The sequence below is a fragment of the Vespula pensylvanica genome, chromosome 6 (genome assembly GCF_014466175.1).
Source record: "Vespula pensylvanica isolate Volc-1 chromosome 6, ASM1446617v1, whole genome shotgun sequence".
Lineage (NCBI taxonomy): Eukaryota > Metazoa > Arthropoda > Insecta > Hymenoptera > Vespidae > Vespula > Vespula pensylvanica.
Genome location: NC_057690.1, coordinates 8,211,016 through 8,233,957, shown reverse-complemented (window position 1 = coordinate 8,233,957; position 22,942 = coordinate 8,211,016). Strand labels below are relative to the sequence as shown.

Genomic DNA, 22,942 nt, shown 5'->3' with positions numbered 1-22,942 from the left:
AGAATAGCTCTTCTTTCATGTTTTTTTTTTTTTTATTATTATTATTATTATTATTTTTATTTAAGTTATTTTCTCATGTTTTACAGATTTGTAGAATGTAGTTCCTTGTATTGTTATGTACTCTGTGTTATATTCACTGTATTTTGTGAAATAGATGTTAGCGTAGAACCACTTTGCTGCCAAGATTCTATTGCTTTATTAACTATTAATTCAGACATTTTTTCAGTTATCTAAAAAAAAAATATTTATATTAGATAATTATTAAACGATATTTATAAACTATAGTTGTATTTAATAATTAATTTACATTATTGATTGTGTTCAACACACTATCTATGCTGTCAGTGCGCAATAGAACACGCCTAAGAGTGGTTAACATAATCACAGCCACAAACACCAAAATTTTATATGCTCCTACAGTTATTTTATCCCATATCCTATAATTGAAAAATCAATCATTACATTGTTATAGTATAATGAGGATTACAGTTTATTATGTAACTTTATAATGTATATTGTAATCATTCTTCCAATTATTTGATTAATATTTTATTATAAATTATAATATACATACTTGGCTATTGATCCATTACATATTGTGCCTGCAAAGCATGAGTAAAACCACATATCAAATGGAAGATTATGAAGAGCTTCGATTCTAGCTAAATGTTTAGATAATTCTGGATCTTCTCTTTCTAATAATGTACATGTACATTCTTGTAATCTACCAACTTCTGCATGAAATTTTTGTACTTGATTCAAAAGTCCACATAGTATCCAATATACGTCTACTAATTTATCTTGTCCAGAATCGGTATCTATGATATGCCAGAGCGCCTCAGCCATTCTGCTCATTGCCCTAATACAAATGTAATCTAAATTGTACATTGCATTTGTACAATAGTTAGAATATGTTTACCAAGTTGCTTTTATGTATATTATATTTTTATATATATTATAATAAATACCGCTAACCTATATAAAGATGATTCCAATTGAGTACTCATATCTATTTTTGTTCGTCTTGTTCGTAAAAGCCACATTGTAAGAAGCATTAAATGTGGTTTTGTATTGTCTTCCATAAACTTTGTTACTTTAAGTGCTTTCAGTAAATCTTCAAATTCTGCTTTACGTTGTTTCATTATAAATTCATGGCTTTCTATATAAACAGGTATAACGTCAAGTAATATTTTCCATATTAAATTTCTATATATAGCAGGGACAGTGAATCTTAAACAGAATTGTTTGAGTTTCATCTTATCAAATGGATGTTCTTTTAGCAGTATCTCCAATGATCTTTTTTCTTCAACACTGCGAAATCCTACCTATAATGTAAAAAGGAACAATATTAGATTGTATGTTTTAAATGAATGTTATTATTAACAGTTGCAAAAGAAAAAACCTGAAAATATTTAATGACATATATTAAACAATATAAGTTAATTATAAAAGTTAATATGTGTTTACTTTTTCATAATAAGAAGATCGAAAATTTCGTTCATCTGTCATTTTGTTAATAATTAAAATTTTTCATAAAATATTGTTAAGGAAACATATCATTTATGAAGTCTATAATAATCTTTGATTATTTACACATTTTAATTCACATATATTAAAAATCAACTAACTTCTACATCCCTAATAAACTATACAAGTAATGATCAAATTAACTTATCATAATAACAGCAGTTTCAAGATTATAACTGTATAGTATATGTTATCAGCTGATCGTATTATACACGTACACATACAAAAATCAGATAGAACCTATGATCTGCAGTATACAGTAATCAATCGTATTTTGTTTTTGAACACATATGAATGGTGGACAATTCTCGAAAATACTTAATAGAATTTCTCGCTAGGTGGCGACACTTCACTGTAAATAATCCTGATTTCGGTAAAAAGTTTTAACCTGTAGGTTCAAAACGTGGTTGAACGCATGACACCGAAATTTAGATTGTTATTTGATATATTTTGATAATAAAAATATATGTTATAAATCAATTGAAATATTAACAATGAAAGTTAAGAAGTCTTGTAAGGTAACGTTAATTGAAACATGATATAACAACGTTTTCATATAATTAATTTCATAATTCATCTTACTTTATCGTGAAATAAATATCAATAATAAAATCATTTTTAGGTAGGAAAAACGAAAAAGCTAAAAGAAAAAATCATTGATAGCGATTCGTACATAAATTCTGAAAATGATTATAATCATAACAGTAATCTTGATGATGACATAAATTTTATGAAAGAAATTGATGAGAATGATGAATCTAGCCCAGAATTGAATGGTATTAATAATTCAATTTCTAATACAACAAAAAAAAGAAGTGTTACAGAAGAACTCGCTGATGTACCTATAAAAAAGAAAAAATTACAGAATGATTTATATAAACAACCAACGGTTGAAGAATTAAGTCAACTTCGAGAAACTGAAACTCTTTTCCATTCAAATTTATTTAGACTCCAAATTGAAGAATTATTGACTGAAGTAAAATTAAGAAATAAATATAAAAAACTATTTGATGAGTGGTTTATTAAATTCAAGGCAAATATAGAATCATTACAAGAAACTGATGAATTGAAGGTATGTTATTGTTTAGATTTACTTAAGTCTTTTTAATCTATTAAAGTAAGAGATATTAAATAAAGATTTAATATATTTATTATCTTAAGTTCGCAGATGGAAATATCAGTCAGAAATTACATTTAAATATTCCTATATTAAATGTACCAGTAGATATAAAAGGCACATTTAAATTTTTGAAACCTTTAACTATTAATATTATTGGTTCATATTCTTTTGATTGTACAATTGGTCCAAATGCTGCTGTAGATATAATGATTCAAATGCCAGACGATTTATTTCAAAAACATGATTATCAAAATTATAGATACTTGAGAAAAAAAGCTATATATCTGGCATATATAACTTCGAATATAAGAGATGATCTTGCCGATAAAAAATGTTTTCTCGGTAGTAATTTAAAACCTATACTAGAAATATTGCCACCTGGAAGTTTAGGAAAAAAATTAAGGATACATGTACATATATCTGCACATGAAGACAGTTTCAAACTGAACAGGTTTTCACCAGAAAAAAATTGTATTAGACCTAATTGGTTTTTCAATGAGGAAGTTGAAAATGGTATGTTATTTATTTATTTATTTTTCAACATGTATGCTTTAATATTTAAGATAATTATATTATATTTTATTTAGCATCTTTAACACCAACACCGCATTATAACTCCATAATATTACATGATCTAACAATGTTAGAAATAAGTTCTCAAAATACAGCATTGATAAAGGAATATCCTAATATTAGAGATGGTATTATTTTGCTAAAGATATGGTTGAGCCAACGACAATTAATCAAGGGTTATGATAGCTTTAGTAGTCATATAATGACGATGTATGTTTTATACTTGCTAAAAATAAAGAAACTCAACACATTTATGAGTAGTTACCAAATAGTAAGAAATGTATGGTGTAATTTAGGTAAGATATTACTATTTATTATTATTATTATTATTGTTTTTTCTTATTACTTTCATGATATCGATATTTTTTATCGCAGTGCAAAATAGTTGGTATGAAAATGGGATATCCATGTACCAAGGAAACGATAGTCAACAACGTATTCTGGATTATCATAAATATTATGATTGTGTATTTTTGGATCCAAGCGGATATCATAACTTAGCTTCCTTTTTATCAAGAGATACTTTCTCGTGGATACAAAGAGAAGCAGAGATTTCTTTAAAACATTTGGACGATGTAAATGTTAATAGTTTTCCATCTATTTTTATGTATAAGGTTCCATTCTACAATGCATTTGATAATATATTATGGTAAGAATATGAATATTTTTAATTAAGTTAAAAAGTATAAGAGTTATATTTTTGATCAAATAACTTATTTTATGTTTAGTATTGAAGATAATAAAGCCATTGAAAAAATTGTTGACATTAAATCATCTAAAGATGATAAATTAGATTATGGTGTTGATAAACGCAGTCAAGCTATTAAAATACTTATAAAGATATTGAAGCAAGGTTTAGGAAATAGAGTACATAGAATATGTGTATTACCTGATGAACCAAGGCAATGGGAGTGTAAAAATAAATTGCCAAATAATATTGGAAAAATCTCTATTGGTTTTGACTTAAATCCAGAATTTTGTTTTAGTATTGTTGAGAAAGGTCCTGAAGCTAATTTACCAGACGTAAGTACAACATACTAATTTTAAGGTGTATTCTACAGAGAATATATTATATGTTAATATGATCTTAATATAATTTATTATGTTAATCTTTTACAATAATCTTTTACAACAGGCAGCTTTATTTAGAAAATTTTGGTGTAATAAATCTGAATTACGTCGCTTTCAAGATGGATCTATACGCGAAGCTGTAGTTTGGGGAAAAGGAAAAACGTTACATGAAAAGAGAATGATTTGTAAAAAGATTGTAAAATTTATATTGAAACATAAATTTAATTTATTAGAGAATCAATATTTATATCTTGCTAATCAAATGGAAGATATTTTAAAATTAAACAAAGTAATATTTCTTACATATATACAAATATTAGAAGCTATAAAATTCTTATTATTAATAGAATATTTATGTTTTTTTCTTTTTTTTTTTAGATAAAAATTACACACTTTGTATATGGTACTGGTGAAGAAGCAACTTTACGCGTGATACAAGCATTTAATTCTTTAGAAAAAAACTTAATGTCTCTTGTTGATATACCTCTTTCAATAACTGGTGTACAAGGATCTAGCGCAGCTTTTCGTTATACGGAAGTTTTTCCACCATTAGCAACTGTTTATCGAGCTGGTCATAAAATAACTAAGGAAGGTGAAAATTACTTAATGCTTAAAACGAAAAATATTGGTATGGTACCTAGATATGTTCATCCACTTGATGTTAGTTTACAATTATCAACTAGTGGGAAATGGCCTGAAGAATTAGAAGCTATCAGGAAAACAAAAGCTGCTTTTCATATTCAAATTGCTGAATGCCTTAGGAAACAGCACAATTTAAAAGCACAAGGAAATTTTACTCATATAGATGTATTTAAGGTAAAACTTATAATATGTATTTTATGAAATAGCATTATTTAAAGTTTGATAGTTATGGTAGATATAATCAAAATATTTATTTATTAGGATGGATTTGTTTTTCGGTTGAGAGTAGCGCATCAAAAAGAAATAGCGTTTTTAAAACACCAAGTCGATGAAGATGGTGTAATTAAATATAGAGATAATGAAGAATCTATTGAATTAGAAAAGAAATTATTTCAATTGCCCAAATTAAGTAGTGCATTACATGGGTAAGTGAACAAGTAAAAAGATTTAGTTTAATATCAAAACTTGTTGCTAATTATAATATAAATTCTCTTAATTATAATAGGATACACTCTCAACATCCTTCTTTTGGTGCTGCTTGTTGTTTAACAAAACGTTGGTTGTCTGCTCATTTGTTGGATGATTCTCATATGCCAAATGTAGCAGTTGAATTAATTTTAGCATCAATGTATTTAATGCCACAACCATATAGACATGCACATATGCCACAAGTAGCATTTTTAAGAGTTTTAGAAATTTTTGCAAGGGAATACTGGAATACAGATCCTGTTATTGTTAATTTCAATGATGAAATGTCAAGTATGTATATATAATATATTTAAAAAACTTGACTTTTTAATAATCTTTTAAACGTGTTATATATATTTGCAGAAGAAGAAATTATTGAGGTAGAAACGCTTTTTGGAAAGTCGCGTGACACCTTACCACATTTATTTATTTCTACACCTTATGACCAACAAGGGTCTTTATGGACTAAAAAAGCACCGACCGTATTAATTTTGAATCGTATATGTCTTCTCGCTCAAGAATCTTTAAAATTGTTTGAGCAACAATTATACACTAAAACGATATTAGATTGTAAAGCTCTTTTTAGATCACCTATGTCAGAATATGATTGTTTGATATATTTGAAACCGCTTCTTAATCCTAGAAGATTGCAAGCAATTGATCTGGATGAAAAACATCCAATTGTTGAATGGCATCCATATAAACCACATTCATTACAAAAAATTCCTATCATAGATTTCGATCCTGTTCAATACTTTTTGAAAGAGTTAAGGGTACGTTAATCTGATTAATATATATTTTTATCGATATAATTTGATGTCAAACTAATATAATATTTATATTTATAGGATGGTTATAGTGAATTTGCTTTATTTTTTCACGATACATACGGTGGTATGGTAATAGGAGTTTTATTGAAACCTACTGCTCTCAAAGACAACGATTTTAAAGTATCGAACGTGAATTGTCGAAAATTGAATAACGATGGTAAACTTGTATTAAATTTTTCTACGATGATACAAGATTTTTATGTTCTTGGAAAAGATCTTGTAAGAGCTATTGAAGTTACTTCCAAGAAGTTATCCGTTACATGAGATTGAACAATTTACAAAGAACATAATACATTTTTACATTAGAATCGAAACATTTTTCTATATATGTATGTCATATAGATGTAAATATGAAAAATAAATATTTTTATCACAGTAACAATATGATATGCATGAGCATATATATATATTGCAGAGATATAACAATTTATTATCCAATAAAATGTAATATAGTAATATGTGTCTACGATTTATCATGATTTACAAAAGATAAATACGTGTAGACCTAAAAAAGAAAAAAAAAAAAAAAAACACATTATGGAGGTGACGATGGCGACGTTGGAAAACATAATCTATCACGTTCCCCAAGTTGTGCTATCTCTGCACTGTTTATAATTTGTGCAATTTGCAATTTGATTGCTATTTGTCTCTGAGGAGAAAAAGTCTTCAATGTTTGCGCATAACTTAAAAATAACAAATCCACTGCATCCATACATTTTTGTACTTTTCTCGTTTGTAAATATTCTATTGTCTCTTCAGGTATGTTTAGATTTAAAGTTGGTTGTATCGTGCAATGCCTAGGAACTGGCATTTCTTCATTATGAGAATCATTAAAATATTGCACAATATCTTCATGGCCAGCAGGTTCACTTTTGATCTTTGTATCTGTATCACTATCCGAATAACTTCCTACATGATTTAAATCGATTCTAACAAAAAAGAAATTTTAATCTTTGACGCGAGATATTCTTTATACAAATTGTACTACAATACTTTTATTTTATATCTTATCTAACATATTTGTTTTGTATGTTAAAACTTGTTTTCAACTAACACGTATTACGTAACAAAAATATGAAATTATCAATAGTACTTTTATTTATTTATTTATTTATTTTTTTTTTTTTTTTACGATAAAAATGTAGTCATGATAGGGAGAAATACTTCAATAATAAAAACAAGATAAATATTAATCTAATTGTTTCAAGGAAATTATCCCGTGAATTGTTCGTGGTTACGAATTATCGTACTAATCTTATCTATTACGTTTTATAATAGTGATCGATATGAAAAAAAAAAAAGATAAAAGAAACGAATTTAATGAATATAAATTTCCGATCACAATCAGATCTATTATCGATCGATTTTCATCGAATAAAATTCTAAGTAATCAATTTTTGTAATCATTACTTACTGTCTAGTGGTTACATAAGGCTTTAAAAAATCCATCTGATTAGCCCAAGTCCACCTTCTATATTTTTTGTTATATTGTCCTGTAGCATCTGATTGTGATCGTAAATATTTTCCATAACAATCACGAAGATGCCTCCATTTATTTTTTGCTACTGTACCTACAATAAAAATGATATCGAACTGATAAGATATATATGTTTTGTATCATCGATATATACTCTTCATACAAACAATGTTTTAATCAATTATAATTTATTTAAATCAAATTGTAACTTTAAAAAGTTTTTTTTTTATTATGAAATCGTAAGAGACAAGTTATAGAATTTAAATTCAAATTCAAATAGTTCGATCGATCGATTGAATATTTATCGAATTTGAGCGGGGAAAGAGATAATTTTTGAATATCGAATAATTGATAATCGATATGAGACTTATTCGATTGTTGCGATATCGATGATGACCCTGTACAAACTCTCACCATCTTCTAAATCCAATTGAATCGCTATTTCTTTCCACACTGTTGCTTTCTTATTAATGTCCTTGTAATATTTATTCTTCATATTATATAAGATCGGATAATTTTTTACAAGATCAATTAATCTCTCGGTCTCGCACATTTTGACTTTAATTTGTCAAAATGCAATGTACTGTCCAGTGAGATCACACCTCATGATCAAGTAAAACTGCACCGACCGGATGCGGTAAATTGGTTTTGAGGCGTCGGTTTCTACCCGCATGCGGTCATCCGACTTCAGGGCCGTTCCCATAATAAAATGTACCCGTTATAAAATGTTTACATTTGACATATGTTCTTTTTCTTTCACATATATGATTTATATATATATATATATATATACACACATACACACACATTAACACTATAAAAATTCTTTTCTTCAGATAATAATTTGTCAAATAAAATTTATCTTCCACAATGAATCATTTGTTATTGACTGATAATTCCTGTGATAAAATATGTTATATGTACATACGTACTTGATATAATAAATGAATTTAATTGAAGACGATTATGCAATTCTTTTTATATATATTCTTAGTTTAAGTTACTAGAATACAAAAAAATTGTCTTCTCTTCCTTATATATTTTTATATCTATATTAGAATTACGTTAATGTTAGAACGAAATTAAAGTATATAAGGATAATGAAAGTATTGAAAGATAATAAACCTTTTAGATATAGGAAAAGATCTATTATAGAATATAATCTAAACACAAAATAAAAGAAAGTACTTCATTTGTGATAAGGTCACAAAATTTTATCTTATATGTATAGGAAGAACAATTTATCATAATATCTAAACATTATAAAAACAATATTCAAAAAAATCAATTGCTTGATATCACATCGATATATAAATTGGAGTGAGCTTATGCAATATTACAGTTATAGATAGAGCCTAGTTCAAGATGAAGTTGTTATCGAGAAGTAGTAAGTACAGAACTCTATGTATTTTTAAATTTGTAGCATAGAATGTGGTGATATATACTTTAAAATTCTTTTTTTTTTTTTCAGTAGGACTTCTCTTACTTCTTAATATCATATTAATTCACAAATCTCAATGCGAAATAAGAGCTAAAGTTGAACGTAATATAAGGAATGCTGTAGTTACAGTTGAAGTTAATCAAAATGTTGCAACTTTACGTATTTGCAGGAGTAAGTAAAGAGTAAAGATATATCATATTTTTGATTTTTCATAAAAATAAGCATATTTCAAATTAATTTTATATTATACTATTTAGATTCTGATGGAAAAGATTCATGTACACGTAACGTTCTCCACACTCAATCTCCTGATTTACTAAAGGGACCAGTTCTCATAGATTTGGATTGTGGTACTGATAACATATGCCTTAAAAACGACGGTGTAACACACACAGTTATTAAATTAGCTACAAATAGTGATATTATCACTGTGTCACGAACTGTTAAAGATTCTAATGCAAAGCTTATAGATTGTTATGAGTTGGGTGATGACACAGAATGGTTTGGAGGACCTCAATTACGTTATCAACACTGGCCCATTCAACATATGTATTATGAAGAAGAACCATATCTTCCATCACACCCTGTAAATATGGCTGTAGCTGAACGTTACTGGCTCTCTGGTAAAGGAACGTACATCTATGTGGATTTGAAAGATCCATTGTTTCTTGATCAAAACAACTATATGGACAAATATATTTGCCTCGTAGCAAAGAATAAAGGTCCTTACAGGCATAGAGAATCTATAACGCTTAATTATGAAATTGGTGTATTTAGAAATCCAAGGGTAGCACACGAATATGTAGTGAACAATCATTTAGGCAAACCTACAGGCCATCCAAATGAGAGAATGATTAAACATCCAATATGGTCCACTTGGGCTAGATATAAAGCTAATATCAGTGAATTTCCTATTAGAGATTTTGCACTTGAGATCATTCAACATGGTTTTAATAATAGTCAACTTGAAGTTGATGACAACTGGGAAACTTGTTATGGTTCAGCTGAGTTTGATAGATCTAAATTTCCTTTTCCTATACGACTTACGGATATATTACATTACAGAGGTTTCAGAGTAACATTATGGATACATCCATTTATCAATAAAAATTGTGAACCAGCATATAGCACTGCTCTAAAAAATTCATATTTTGTTAAAAGTACCACAGGAAAAGTTGATATGCAATGGTGGCAAGGTAAAATGATTTATCAAATATAAGAATATTATATGTATAAAACCATGTATATCTATAAATAATATAAAAACTGCAATTTTATTAAATTCAAAGGTACTGAAGCTGCGACAATAGATTTCACAAATCCAGAAGCAGTTAAATGGTGGGTTGCAAGATTAAAGGTACTCGAAGAATACGGTATAGATAGTTTCAAATTTGATGCTGGTGAAACATCATGGTTGCCGCAAATATCATCTTTAAATAGTTCACTGGATATTCAGCCTGGAATCTTTACAAAAGACTATGTTACTACCCTTGCTAAAAATTTTGATGACAATATAGAAGTTCGTGTTGGATGGAGGAGTCAAGAACTTCCCATATTTGTTAGAATGATTGATAAGGACTCAACATGGACATGGAATAATGGTTTACCTACTTTGATTACAACACTCTTGCAAATGAATTTGAATGGATACGTATATGTTCTTCCTGACATGATAGGTGGTAATGGATATTTGAATGGTGCTTTAAATGGCACTGTATATCCACCAAAAGAATTATTCATTAGATGGTTGCAAGCTAATGTTTTTATGCCATCATTACAATATTCTTTTGTACCATGGGATTTTGATAACGAGGTAAATATCTCTACTGATAATGTATATATAATCGAATTTTTAATCTCTTATTTTTTCCATGTTTCAGACCGTTGCAATTTGTAAGACATACACAGACTTACACGCAGCTATAACACCACTTATCTTAGATCGTATGAATGAGAGTATTAGAACTGGTGCACCTTTAAATCCTCCCATTTGGTGGGTCGATCCAACTGACAAAACGGCTCATAAAATTAATGATGGTAAATTAAGAATTTATATAAATTATTATCCTTTAGTTTATGAATTATATTGCAATAATAATTTCTATCGACTTTCGTATAGAATATCTACTTGGAGAAGAAATTTTGGTAGCACCAGTAATCGAAGAAGGTGCTGTATCCCGAGACATATATTTACCTAAAGGATTGTGGAAAGATGCGTCAGATAATAATACTTATATTGGTCCAGGATGGTTAAGAAATTATGATGCACCTTTAGACAAACTTCCTTATTTCTATCGAGTTTGATGCACGTAGAAAACATTTATTCAAATAAATAAATTAAATTAATTCGAAAATATTATTTACAATAAATACTTTTATAAATATATAAAATATATATTTAAAATTATCTAAAACAAATAATACTAATTTTTATTTTTAATTTATTGCAAACCCTATAATTTTTTAAAAGCATTTTCAACTATTCATCAAAAGATTCCTAATTTCCGTATTAAGTTTTACAATTACTGTGTCATCGTTAGTATAACTACCAGTTTTTAAGAGAGAATCCCGTTCCTCAATAAGAGCTTGTAATCGTTCATCGTGTTCTTCTGGTTTATGTAAGATAGTTTTTATATTAGTTTGAGAATTTTTAGAAAATATCTCGGTTATTGGTGTAAGAATCTGTTGATGTTTTTCCTTCATTAAAGAACTAGGTTTAAATACATCTATTTCTTTTTGAATTTGCCCTAATAAGATTTGATCATTTGTTAAAGCTGTTGAATCTGCACATAATATCTCTTCCAAACTACATATCAAAATAGAATATTATAATGATAATTAATGGTAAATAAAAAATGACGATATAATACAGTTTAAATAGCTTTAACTTACCCTAAATTTTTTAACTCCTCTTTACTATTTTTAATTTGGATTTCAATGGTTTGCTGATGTTCTCTTTTCATTCTGTGAATTTCACGAACTGCTTTACCCCACTCTTCCTTAAAAAATGTTTTATTATGTTGTGCATTATTATATTTTTCTTCAAGAGTTTTCAATTCTTGTAACAAAGTTGCTGTCTGATCTTGTGTAAGAGATCCTTTTTGATATACTTCTAATTCTTCTGCTTGCTTTGTTATCATTTGTCGTAATTTCTCATTTTCTATAGATAAAGGCTCAATTCTAGCTTCAAGAGAAGCATTTTTTTCTTCAAAAATACGTATCTATAAAATACGTGTAGAGAACATTGGAAAAATGAATGAATATAACCGTAATAAAACAAAACTATTATATACCAACTTTTGATGTTGATTCTTCTTGCATTATACGTAATGATTCCTTTAATTCCTGAATTTTAGCTTCATATCTCCAATGCAAATCTTCATTTGCCTTAATTAATCTAGCTTCTTTTTCAAGATTTTTTAATCTTCGTGTTCTTAAATCATCAGTTGCCTTATTTAGATTATTCGCTAACATTTTACACTGCTCGACACTGCATGCTAGTTTTGACTCTAAATTTTCCTTTTGCCTTTGCCATTCTTCGCTCAATAGATTTAAATGGCGTTCTTCTTTTTTTTTTAACTATATAACATTACATAGAATAATGTATCAAGTCGTCTCTGTACTTGTATTATATATAACGTGTATATATTACAAAATAAAATATAAAATATAATGTACCTCTACTCTAAATATTTCCTTTTGTCGCTCTTTCCATGTCTCTAACTCATCAACTATTTTATATGCTAAACTATCATCTATAATCGGTGGACCAAAATTTTGATCTAAATGAAAATAAATTATAATCCATATAAAAAGAATTAATAAGAATTAATAAAAAATAAATAAAAATGACACAATATAAATAAATACATACCAGAGACATTCTGTTTTATTCTGTAGTATGGACCATGATCGAGTAAACTAACTACAATATTTAATTCACCAACTTTAATTTCCTCTGAATTGTATAAAGGCATTTCGTATTCATACTTCCACTGAGTAAATAATAGATGCTGTGTATTTATTCCATTGAATTATTTTATTTTATTTTTTATTATCATTTTAATACCTTGTCATGATGAAATAATTGTTTTATATCAAGAGAAAACTGTGCTATACAAGTTTTAACATCTTCACCCATACCATATATACTAATCTTAGGAGGAAAAGAGACTAACAATTGTTTGATTTCATCTGTTGTAGATATAAAATGTAATTTGCAACCAATGTCTCTTAATATGACTTTTTCTCCTAAAAGAACTGACATTTTAGAATGAAGCGTTGACATAATTTCTGCTTTTGGATGATGAAATCTATAAAAAAAAAAAAAAAGAATATATTTATTTATATTATTCATACTATAAACATAAGAACTTATTAGAATAAGTTCTACCTGAATTCAATATTTTGTATTGCAGGTCCTGAAGATAATTTGATTGCGACTAATATTATATCCAAACAATAACAATGATAAGCTTCCACACTTTTTGAGTAATCTGTGCTATTTGGTAATTGAGATATTACTGGTATAGAATTTTCTTGCATATCACAATTTGTTGGATGCATAGCTAAATTTTTATGGTCAGATATGATTCGTTCACAAGTATATTTTTCAAAGTCACCTGCAGGATTTCTATGCATATCGATTTCAGTAAATTTCTGAAATATGTTTTTCAAATAAAATACTAATAGTTATTTTCTCTTATTTTTGTATAGGAAAATATTACAAATGGTCGATGATAAGTTAACAATGTAGGTGGTACTTTAAGAGTATACGTTATCGATTACAAATATTAAAGATTCAACTTAATTACTTGATCAAAGGTGTTTCTATATTCTTCATTATGTTTATTGATAGGTAAAAATGTCATATTATTTTCAGCTGCGAATATTTGATTAGTTTCATGATTATTTAAATTTTCTTTTGATCCGACATACTGTAGTTTAAGTTGTAAATCTATATAAGATTGATTATGTTCTATATCAATAGGATGAAATATATTTGTTTGATTTAGATAGTATCGTTCATTTAAGACTGTTGTTTTGCCATTGGTAAATTCAAGAAAATCAGGAATATCATTAATTAATGGTTGCAAATTAATTTGGAATTGATTGACAATGTTATCTTTATATTTTAAAGATACATTCAAATATGGTTTTAATAGCAAATAACTTCTTAATGTATCTAAAGAACTTCTAATTCTTACAACAATCTTTTCATTAAGAATCAAAGTGTTTTCAGTATCTTTTATAAAAGGTTTGAGTTTCACATCATTTTCTAATATATAATACCAAATTGAAAGATTTTCTTTTATATCGCCATTTGAATTTTCTAGCAATAATGCATCCAAGTTTATTACAGTATTTGATATTATATTTAAAAGAAATATTTCATTGCAGAGATTTAATGGTCCTAATTGTATAAGTCGTTCTTCGTAAATTAAAGATGGAGTTACCATATTAGTTTTAGAAGTAGGACAATCAAATGATTGTGCATAATCCAACTAAAACGCATAAATATTTAATGAAAAAAAAAAAAAAAAAAAAAAAAAAAAAAACTATAACATTATTAAAATTTTACCTTTGTCAAAGAATTTGAGGTAACATATTCTCGATCTTCAATGCTTAATGATAGTAACAATTCAGGTTTTTGTGCTTTAAGATCGTTTCTCAATCCTAATAAAGTATGCCAATTTACTTTTATACCTATTTCTTTACTTTTAAGTATAATTTGTGCGGATCTTATACTAAGAAGAATATATCCAATTTTTTCTTTATTGTTATGATCTTTTAAAGCGAAACATTCTAATTTTAAAGGAGTTTGTCCAGATCTCATTCTATATATAAAAGTTTATTATAATTATTCTATTCATATACAATAATATTTTATCAAATATAAATATTACTTATATAATACATACTTTCTTAAAGAGGTTTTGTCTGTTTCCCAAACTAAATCAGTTGCGTATTGTGGATTTGAATTTGGTTCAATAATATCAGATTCTAAAGAATGACCATTTAATGTTGCAATAAGAATCGTTGGTTGTGAAATCTGCTCAAAACCTTTTCCTAGAGGATATGAACAACACACGTAAAATGTTTAATTTACAATTAAATTGAAACAATTAAATAGCCTAAAATAAATACCTTCTTTAATACTAAGTACAATTTGAAGATTAGAACTTCCTAATTCATCCATGACGTCAGAAATTTGGATTAATCATGTATAAAAGATTTAACGAGTCAATCAAGAAAATCTTTCTTGAAATTAATTTTAATTAGAGAAGCTATCCCGAAGATAAATTATCCAAAGAAACGACAAATATCATGTGTTCGATAAATAAGCATCGAATAAGAAAAAATACTCATAATTGTTTAAAGGATCGACCGTTTATATTCGATAAAAATAATAAATTCATATTTTTCATGACACTTATTTGTATCACCCACGAAGTTACTTTCACCGTTCAAATATTTTTGGCGGCTTGCATTTCAAGATAAATACAAGATTTCAGAAAAATTCTAATACAGTATTCTAATTGGTTCTCTATATAAAACGATTTATCGTTATTGGTTGTATACATATACATTGAGATGCATGACGGTAAATTGAAAATCACATTAGAGAAATATAAAGTTGGCCGTTCATACGATTTTAATAAATACAAATCGTAATAATAGCGATATTGAGATATCAATAATCCCACAATATTTCATTTAATGAGTAATAAGTTAAACACAAATTACAATGTAGTCCAATTAAATTAAACCGCGGTGATCGCTGATTGGTGGATTCTCATTCATCTCGTCGATAATTGTGGGAAAAGTTGCGTGAGCCAATGGAAATCTAACGGTACCTGAGAAGACATTGACCAATGATCGACGTCGAATAAAATGCGCATGCGTAGCCATCTGTCTGACCCTGCCCCTCCAGTTGGCAACATTGTCGGCCTCGTAACAAATCTTATCCGTCTCCCCGAGTCGAGCGCGAGAGACGGGAGAGCGCAAACCTGTCCGCGATCGTTTCGCCCGCATCCGACTGGCCTTTCGGGGTAGCGTGTGCGCGTTCGCGCGATCACCACAGCACGGAGGACTGTTGTGCTTGTGGGAAGAGATATTACGCTTTGCCATCGGTCAAAGGATAAAGGAGGGAAAGCGAAAGAGTGGCAAGGAAAGGAAAAAACAAAGAAAGAAAGAGAAAGAGAGAGAGAGAGAGAGAGAAAGAAAGATAGATAGAGATAGAGAGAGAGAGAGAGAGAGAGAGAGAGAGAGTGAGAGGGAGAGAGGCACACGCTGGAAAGAACTCAACTGGCCGCACTCGAGCGTGTGTGCGCGCGCGCGCTGTGTGGGATAACGGCGATCAGCCGTACTCTGGTGACACGAGCCCATGAACTCTTTCGCGAGCGACCGAAGAATTCCTCCTCCTTCTTCTGCTCCTTTCCATCCTCCCTCCCGTAGGTATAAACCTGGATGATTTCGCGCGTCTAAGCGTCGTCTCTCTTCCTTCTTTCATTTTCACCGAGCCGTCCACACGTTTCTCCACTCTCGTTATATCTAAAGGGGTACCATACGTAACCATAGAAAACGGGAAAGAGAGAAAGAGAGAGAGTGAGTGAGTGAGTGAGTGAGTGAGTGAGTGAGTGAATGATATCGAGAATCGTGCAATAGTCGTGATCTCGCACGCGGCTCGACCGCTTCCGTAATGGAGGAACAATCATCGGTGTGTGTTGTCGTCGTCGTCGTGCGCAAAGAGGACGGTTGCCACGGCGATGTTCGTCGGTGTGGCTGAAACCGGACGGAATTTTTTCTTCGTTTGAGAGCAACGTGCCTGGCCGGCCGGCCGGGTGACTGACAAGGACAGTGTGAAATTTTGATATGGGATCGTCCAGGGTCTTCGACTCGGCTCGGCCTCGCAACCGTCTGTGACAACCACTGGCCGCTTCGAGTAGTGAGAGAGGAAGAAGGAGATAGTTAAGCTAGGTACTTATATAGGAGCAGAAAGCAGAGAGAGAGAGAGAGAGATAGAGAGAGAGTGCGTGTAAGTAGCGAAAGAGTGCAAGGCTGAAGAAAAAAGAACGAACGAAAGAGAGAGAGAGAGAGAGAGAGAGAGAGAGTATACGAACGAACGAACGAACGAGCGAGAGAGAGAGAGAGAGAGAAAGAACGAAAGAGATAGGACTACGCGAGAGGGTGTGGGTGAGCGAGAAAGAACGAGAGAGAGATAGAGAGAGGGGGGGAGGGGATAGGTGTAGGAGGAGCGGATAGAGAAGGAGGGAGAAAGAAAACGACATAGGTGGGTGCGCGCGCGCGAGCCTGCGGTGTGCAACGTTCTTGCGCGCTAACTGCGCGTGTGTGCGTATTTCTTGAGGTGGGTGTGCGAGTGCATTTGTGTGCTTGTGTGTGGTTAGAGATAGGTGTCGACGAGAGCGTGTCGGCCGCGTGTCGTGATTTACCTTGCCGTGCGAGGCAGACTCTACCGTGATTTTGTCAACGTTCGACGATATAGTGTGGAAAGGATTTTGTCGCTGTAAAATTCGGAAAGCGAAAGTGAGGTTAGAACGGCATGGGGATCGTCGATCTCGACGGAGTGAAGTTGTCGTCGTCGTCGTCGTCGTCGTCACCACCGTCACGGCCGTCGTCATCGTGCGTCGTCGTCGGAGCTGTCGCCGCCGTCGTCGCCGTCGTCGCCGTCATCTTCGTCGTCGATCCTAATTTCGAAGCGTGACGGCGAAATTTTCTTTAGCAACGCGCCGAGTTAGGTGCTCCAGCTCGTATGGTGGTGTCCCTTCGTCCTTCCAGCAGGAAGTCGCGTCTTCGTTGGCGTCTTCGAGGAAGGAGAAAAAAGAGAGAATGGAGATCCTTAAGCAGTGTTGCTTAACGACGAATATCGCCTTTACTGACCGTCTCCTGTGACGCGCGTGCAAGGGGGGTGGGAGAGAGAGAGAGAGAGAGAGAGAGAAAGAGAGAGAGAGAGAGAAACGTATATACAATCGTATACGTATAGGTGTTCGCAACACATATACATACGTACGTACATACACGTAGGGTGAGGGCTGATCGAAAGAAAAAAAAAAAAAAAAAGAAAGAAAGAAAGAAAGAAAGAGGGAGAGAAAGAGATAGAATTTCTTTCTCGCTCAATTTAGTTATAGGAGGAAAGGAGAAGTGAGGAGGAACGTTCTCGAGGAGAAAATTATCGTTAAATCGTCGTCCTGTCAGGATGCAGAAGAGAGACGGCAGGGATGGCCGCGAGAAGGAGCTCGGCCGTGGCTCCGATCGCGATCAGCAGGACGCGGCGAAAAGGACCTCCCGTGGTAGTGGAAACGCCACGAGGTCCAATGTCCATTCCTCGAGGCATAGTGTCACCTCTTCGTCCGCTGTGCTGATGGTTGGCCCGAATTTTCGGGTCGGCAAGAAAATCGGCTGTGGTAACTTCGGGGAACTTCGACTCGGTGAGTCTTATTTTGATTTATAATTTCGTTATTGTTTATTATTTTTGTTTATTATTATTATCGTCGGTAATAGTAGTAGTGGTATTATCATTGTTATACACGTACTTCGATTCGCTTTCGAGCCGTCTAGTTTTCCTTCGCGTGTTTCGTTAACTCTAAGCTACGTATAAAATGATCGAAAAGATAGAGAAAATTTACTGATCGTAGCTAAGGGGAAGTGGTGTCTCGTTAGAAACGCGCCTTAAAAGTGGGTCATTTACCGGTGGGACGTCGTCGATAAAACAAAATGGAGCCAGGCGAGCGCGCCGAGTCGGTGCGGGTTCTTTTGCGAATCTAAGCGAAACACCTGGCTAGTCTCTCTCCTATATGCAATTCTCTTCCGTTCCTATCTTACCGCCATCCTCGTTATTGAAACGAGTATTATTATGCATGCCTTCTCTTTCGTCTCCCGTTTCTATACTTACGTTTCTGTTCATAACGTGCGTACGTACGTACGTACGTACGTGCGTGTGTATGTGTGTGTTCGTGTGTAAACATATATACTAGCATCCAACGTATGAATTCGGACGCATTGAAATTTCTTCGTTCTTTGAAGATTTATTTCTAAGTAATGTAAATTATTAACTCTGTCAAGCTTATACATACTTTTAAAAAAGTTTCCCGATTCGGAACAAAAGTTTCTCTGTTCGCGATTGACACGAAGTACATAGGAGATTAAACTCCTCTTTGTAATTGTAGTTTCCTTGCAAGAGAAGCTTCTATCTTATCCACGAGCAGATTGCATATAGTAAACGATTATTCTTTATCTCTGCTAAGAAGCAACAGACATATTACAGCACGTCACGTTATTATACTTACCAAGTGTATCGTGATGCCTCGTTGAAATATGAAAAATAGAACGTAACACTGTCGATCGCGATGCAATCCAGACTGTTTGACGCAAATGTGACTATTACTTATCGAAAAGCGTTCGAATATATTTCGTCGAAGAGTTTCCCCAGGTCTGTTTAATTCTCGTTGGATATACCGAATATTTTGCTTGTACAAGTACGCGAATTGTTCCTGTATACTATAACGAGACGATAATTTCAATATTGGACGTTCGATTTGCGAATGGATTTCGTCATACTCGTGAAATTATTTTAGGGTACTTTTGAATTTGAATATTGTTGAATCATTGAATGCGCGAAGACAAATCGAAGATACGAACGCGCAGAAAAGTTTGGAGAACAAAATTGTTTTCTTCATACTTCTACTCTTAAATTCTTTGACTATTAGATGCAACATTAACGAATAATTACTGACAACGTTTTCGTTAAAAAAGAAAAAAGAAAAAAAGATCAAAGAAGGAATCATGTTATCTAGAAATGTCATCTTGAAAATCGTTATAAAGGAAGAAATGTAATTTCGTATTGTAAGTACACTCGCAGTTATGTCAGTAAGTAGGTATATTTCTGTCTTATCAGTTTTGAGTTATTAGATACAGCGATGCTTCGTAAATTCTTATCGTTATTTTGCCTTTGCTCTTTTGCGATCATTGATAATTAAGATTCCATCGTACGAGCCGTATAATTACAACACGAATTCGAACGTCATTCGTAGTCTAATCGACGTTAAAAATTTGTTCTGGTCAAGAAAACAACTAAGATAAATATAGAGAGCAAAACAGTGTTCATTGTTTCTTATTAATAAATTATGATTATAAGAGATGAATATAAATATATTATATACGTAGATACAAAACGAATTCCCTATTTTAATTCGCATAAATTTATTATACTTGCTAATAATGATTGTGGTCTACCTGTTCTTAAGCATGAACGATTCATTTTAATTGTCATTAAGCGTTGTTACTAAATAACAAAGATTCATCGTTTCAGTCATTATACTTTTTCCTTCTCCAACTTTTTTATCGATTACACGAACCAAATGCATAATTATATTACGACAGAGTTCGATTAATTATTTAACAATTCGTATTCCTTTTTTATCGCTTAAACGTAAACGTTTTGGGTGCATCGTTGAGTTCATGATTTGTTTACTTTTGTTTTTACACGAATGGACGGAGTGTGTAGATATTTACGAGAAACGTGTGAAAATTGTTTTCGTGAAAAGATACGAGAAAGAGAGAGAGAGAGAGATAGAGATACGAATGTATGACCGATATTACGTAATAAGAGGAAGGTCAAATTGAATCAAGTTCGAGTTCAAATAAATAAAAAAAAAAGAGAGAGATGAAAGAAGAAAAAAACAATAATAAAAACATAAAAAATAAAAAAAGAAGGGAATACAAAACTTTGTTTTCTCTGACTTGTACAACAAAAATAAAAACAGATATCGAAAATTGTCGTGTATTAAGCTGATCCATTGGCGCGTGACCTATGGAATAGATCGTATCTTCACTTTTCCATTCGTCTTCTACGTAATCGATGTTGCTGAAGTCGAGTAACTGTAAGATGGAAAATTTTACAGGTAACTTTCTGAGAGAGAGAGAGAGAGAGAGAGAGAGAGAGAGAGAGAGAGAGAGAGAGAGAGAGAGAGAAAGAGTGTGAGAAAAAAAGAAAGAAAGAAAAGAAAGAAGAAAAAGAATTCTCTAGTAGCGAGGTGTGAATTAGTTTCATTTAATTTTGTTAGTCCAACGAGCTTCCGAAACTCTTTCAATGAATTCTTTTTTACAGGCCAACAAATATCAATACATTATTACATCAAAAATATGAATAATTTTTTGTGGTTACTTTTCAAATCATGCATTTGATCGATCTCGAAAGTGAAACTGACTTAAATTTGTTCAATATTGAAAGTAGGAACTATCGATCCGAGTTTGTATCGTCACGAGTAATCAGTGAATTTGAAGAAAGAGGTTCGAAGTTAAAGCGTGTTTTACGGATGTTGAACATCGTGTTCTCTGAAACATCGCACAGTTCTTTCCTCGTAGACGCACAGTTATACTTATCATCCGGTTAGATGATCAACCAACCTTCATACGACGTACACACAACGGATCTCTCTAGACGTTTCGTTTCGTTTCGTTTGAAAGGAGAGAACGAAAAAAAAAAAGTATAAATTCCTCGAAGCTAGAATTTCTCTAGAATAGTCCACTCTTGCGAAATATCTTGAAGTTACGAGTGCTATATTGCGATCTATACGACTCCTCTCGTTCTTCGTCTGATTCGGATTAAGCGATTCTCGTTCGTCTGGAAAATGCACTTCACAAAGGAACATTCCATTGTTATATATATATATATTTTTTTTCTTTTTCTTTCTTTTCTTTTCTCTCCTTTTTTTTTTTCATCCGAGCAATTCTTTTTTCTCTTTGAACCCTTTCCATTCGAATCGATATCTATACTACGAAGTCAAAAGGATTGATTTGTATTTGTTTCTGAATCGAAGGAATTTATTTGTTCGTTGGTACGATCGATTGATTACTATAATATTCGTGATAATAAAAAAGTATCTTTTTTTAGTCGCGAAAAAATTAGACGAATGATATCTAATAATATCTGTAATCTTTTTCGAGAAGGGGTGGACGAGGTAAGGACGAACGTGTGCCACTAACGTCGTTATATACATATGCGTGCGTTATCAATTTATCGCCTACTTCGTCGGTGCATCGCCACATTCGAGGGTCATAAATGCATTTACCAAGGGCAATTGACCCATCCTACGATGTGTATATACATATATGTGTGTGCATACATGTATATACATGTGCGTGTGTGCGCCTTCCTATATACGTTCTTACGTTACATACGTATCCGAACCTACGACTCGCGGAGATAAATATAGATTTATAAAATATGTATTTACAATCAAAAATACGAAACTATTCTTTTCTCATAGATAAATAGAAACTTTAGAAAAGAAGTTCACGTTGAGTTCAATCGAGATTTCTTTATTCATTTATAATATCAGTATGAACGTACTCGCAATTATTTTTTACACTCGTAACATATAAATATACTCGTCGTATAAATTGTTTCTATCATAACATCATTTTAAACTTTCTATTTATTATCTTTTCCTAGCTGTGAAACTAAAAAAGATTAATCAGCTGATCGTTGATAAACTTACGTAAGCGTTTTGTTTAAAACTCTTGCATATAACTTTGTAATGTCATAAAAGTTAGACTCTAAATACATATTTTTCTATCGATTCGTATTTATTATTTCATATCGTCGATGGAGTTACTCGTTAGATTGATTTGTTTTCTCGGTCAAATAAATTTAATTACATACATAGATACCACCCTCGGAGAACATATCGGAAAGTATAATCGAATAATGAACGAGCATGTTTTGGAGTAAGAAAATGATCGATAGTGTTTTCTCGATACATCGATAACGT

At 31.3% G+C, this 22,942-nt stretch overlaps 6 protein-coding genes across 24 annotated transcripts in view; 3 read left to right on the top strand and 3 right to left on the bottom strand.

Annotated features, from left to right (window-relative positions):
• Nucleotides 1–41: 41 nt before the first annotated feature.
• LOC122630079 (TBC1 domain family member 7) lies at nucleotides 42–1,669 on the bottom strand. The gene is made up of 5 exons (XM_043814156.1): nucleotides 1,468–1,669; nucleotides 976–1,325; nucleotides 575–859; nucleotides 308–437; nucleotides 42–230 (listed from the first exon to the last, which is right to left on the bottom strand). Exons 1-5 carry the CDS (start codon nucleotides 1,507–1,509, stop codon nucleotides 114–116), a joined length of 924 nt encoding a protein of 307 aa, XP_043670091.1. The 5' UTR covers nucleotides 1,510–1,669; the 3' UTR covers nucleotides 42–113.
• A 94-nt stretch (nucleotides 1,670–1,763) lies between these two features.
• Nucleotides 1,764–6,495, top strand: LOC122630071 (nucleolar protein 6). Its single transcript, XM_043814130.1, has 12 exons — nucleotides 1,764–2,045; nucleotides 2,150–2,599; nucleotides 2,689–3,160; nucleotides 3,235–3,516; nucleotides 3,596–3,869; nucleotides 3,949–4,243; nucleotides 4,356–4,580; nucleotides 4,670–5,107; nucleotides 5,195–5,358; nucleotides 5,439–5,692; nucleotides 5,765–6,174; nucleotides 6,250–6,495. The coding sequence occupies exons 1-12, from the start codon at nucleotides 2,022–2,024 to the stop codon at nucleotides 6,493–6,495; spliced, it is 3,534 nt and encodes a 1,177-aa protein (XP_043670065.1). The 5' UTR covers nucleotides 1,764–2,021.
• Nucleotides 6,376–8,498, bottom strand: LOC122630081. Its single transcript, XM_043814159.1, has 3 exons — nucleotides 8,123–8,498; nucleotides 7,646–7,802; nucleotides 6,376–7,160 (listed from the first exon to the last, which is right to left on the bottom strand). Exons 1-3 carry the CDS (start codon nucleotides 8,259–8,261, stop codon nucleotides 6,767–6,769), a joined length of 690 nt encoding a protein of 229 aa, XP_043670094.1. The 5' UTR covers nucleotides 8,262–8,498; the 3' UTR covers nucleotides 6,376–6,766.
• A 436-nt stretch (nucleotides 8,499–8,934) lies between these two features.
• On the top strand, nucleotides 8,935–11,874 carry LOC122630073 (myogenesis-regulating glycosidase). 2 transcript variants are annotated; one of them, XM_043814134.1, is made up of 6 exons: nucleotides 8,935–9,095; nucleotides 9,183–9,320; nucleotides 9,407–10,345; nucleotides 10,439–10,962; nucleotides 11,030–11,186; nucleotides 11,269–11,874. In XM_043814134.1, the coding sequence occupies exons 1-6, from the start codon at nucleotides 9,074–9,076 to the stop codon at nucleotides 11,451–11,453; spliced, it is 1,965 nt and encodes a 654-aa protein (XP_043670069.1). In that variant the 5' UTR covers nucleotides 8,935–9,073; the 3' UTR covers nucleotides 11,454–11,874. The 2 variants fall into 2 exon arrangements, with proteins under 2 accessions (XP_043670069.1, XP_043670068.1); XM_043814133.1 differs by having other exon boundaries at nucleotides 8,937–9,095; nucleotides 9,180–9,320.
• Nucleotides 11,574–17,251, bottom strand: LOC122630072 (centrosomal protein of 120 kDa). 2 transcript variants are annotated; one of them, XM_043814131.1, is made up of 11 exons: nucleotides 15,297–17,251; nucleotides 15,071–15,218; nucleotides 14,731–14,986; nucleotides 13,964–14,653; nucleotides 13,543–13,808; nucleotides 13,219–13,462; nucleotides 13,024–13,144; nucleotides 12,828–12,931; nucleotides 12,447–12,728; nucleotides 12,042–12,370; nucleotides 11,574–11,955 (listed from the first exon to the last, which is right to left on the bottom strand). In XM_043814131.1, exons 1-11 carry the CDS (start codon nucleotides 15,346–15,348, stop codon nucleotides 11,625–11,627), a joined length of 2,823 nt encoding a protein of 940 aa, XP_043670066.1. In that variant the 5' UTR covers nucleotides 15,349–17,251; the 3' UTR covers nucleotides 11,574–11,624. The 2 variants fall into 2 exon arrangements, with proteins under 2 accessions (XP_043670066.1, XP_043670067.1); XM_043814132.1 differs by lacking the exon at nucleotides 13,964–14,653.
• A 54-nt stretch (nucleotides 17,252–17,305) lies between these two features.
• The window catches only part of LOC122630076 (casein kinase I), a 37,406-nt gene continuing 31,769 nt past the window's right edge, over nucleotides 17,306–22,942 (top strand). For 4 of the 17 annotated variants that reach the window (XM_043814142.1, XM_043814139.1, XM_043814149.1 and 1 more), the window contains exon 1: nucleotides 17,309–18,598. In XM_043814142.1, the coding sequence (XP_043670077.1) occupies nucleotides 18,367–18,598 (232 nt within the window). In that variant the 5' untranslated portion in view covers nucleotides 17,309–18,366. Of the gene's footprint in view, nucleotides 18,599–22,942 lie in introns of all 17 variants that reach the window. The other 13 variants (XM_043814140.1, XM_043814146.1, XM_043814141.1 and 10 more) reach the window with 8 other exon arrangements.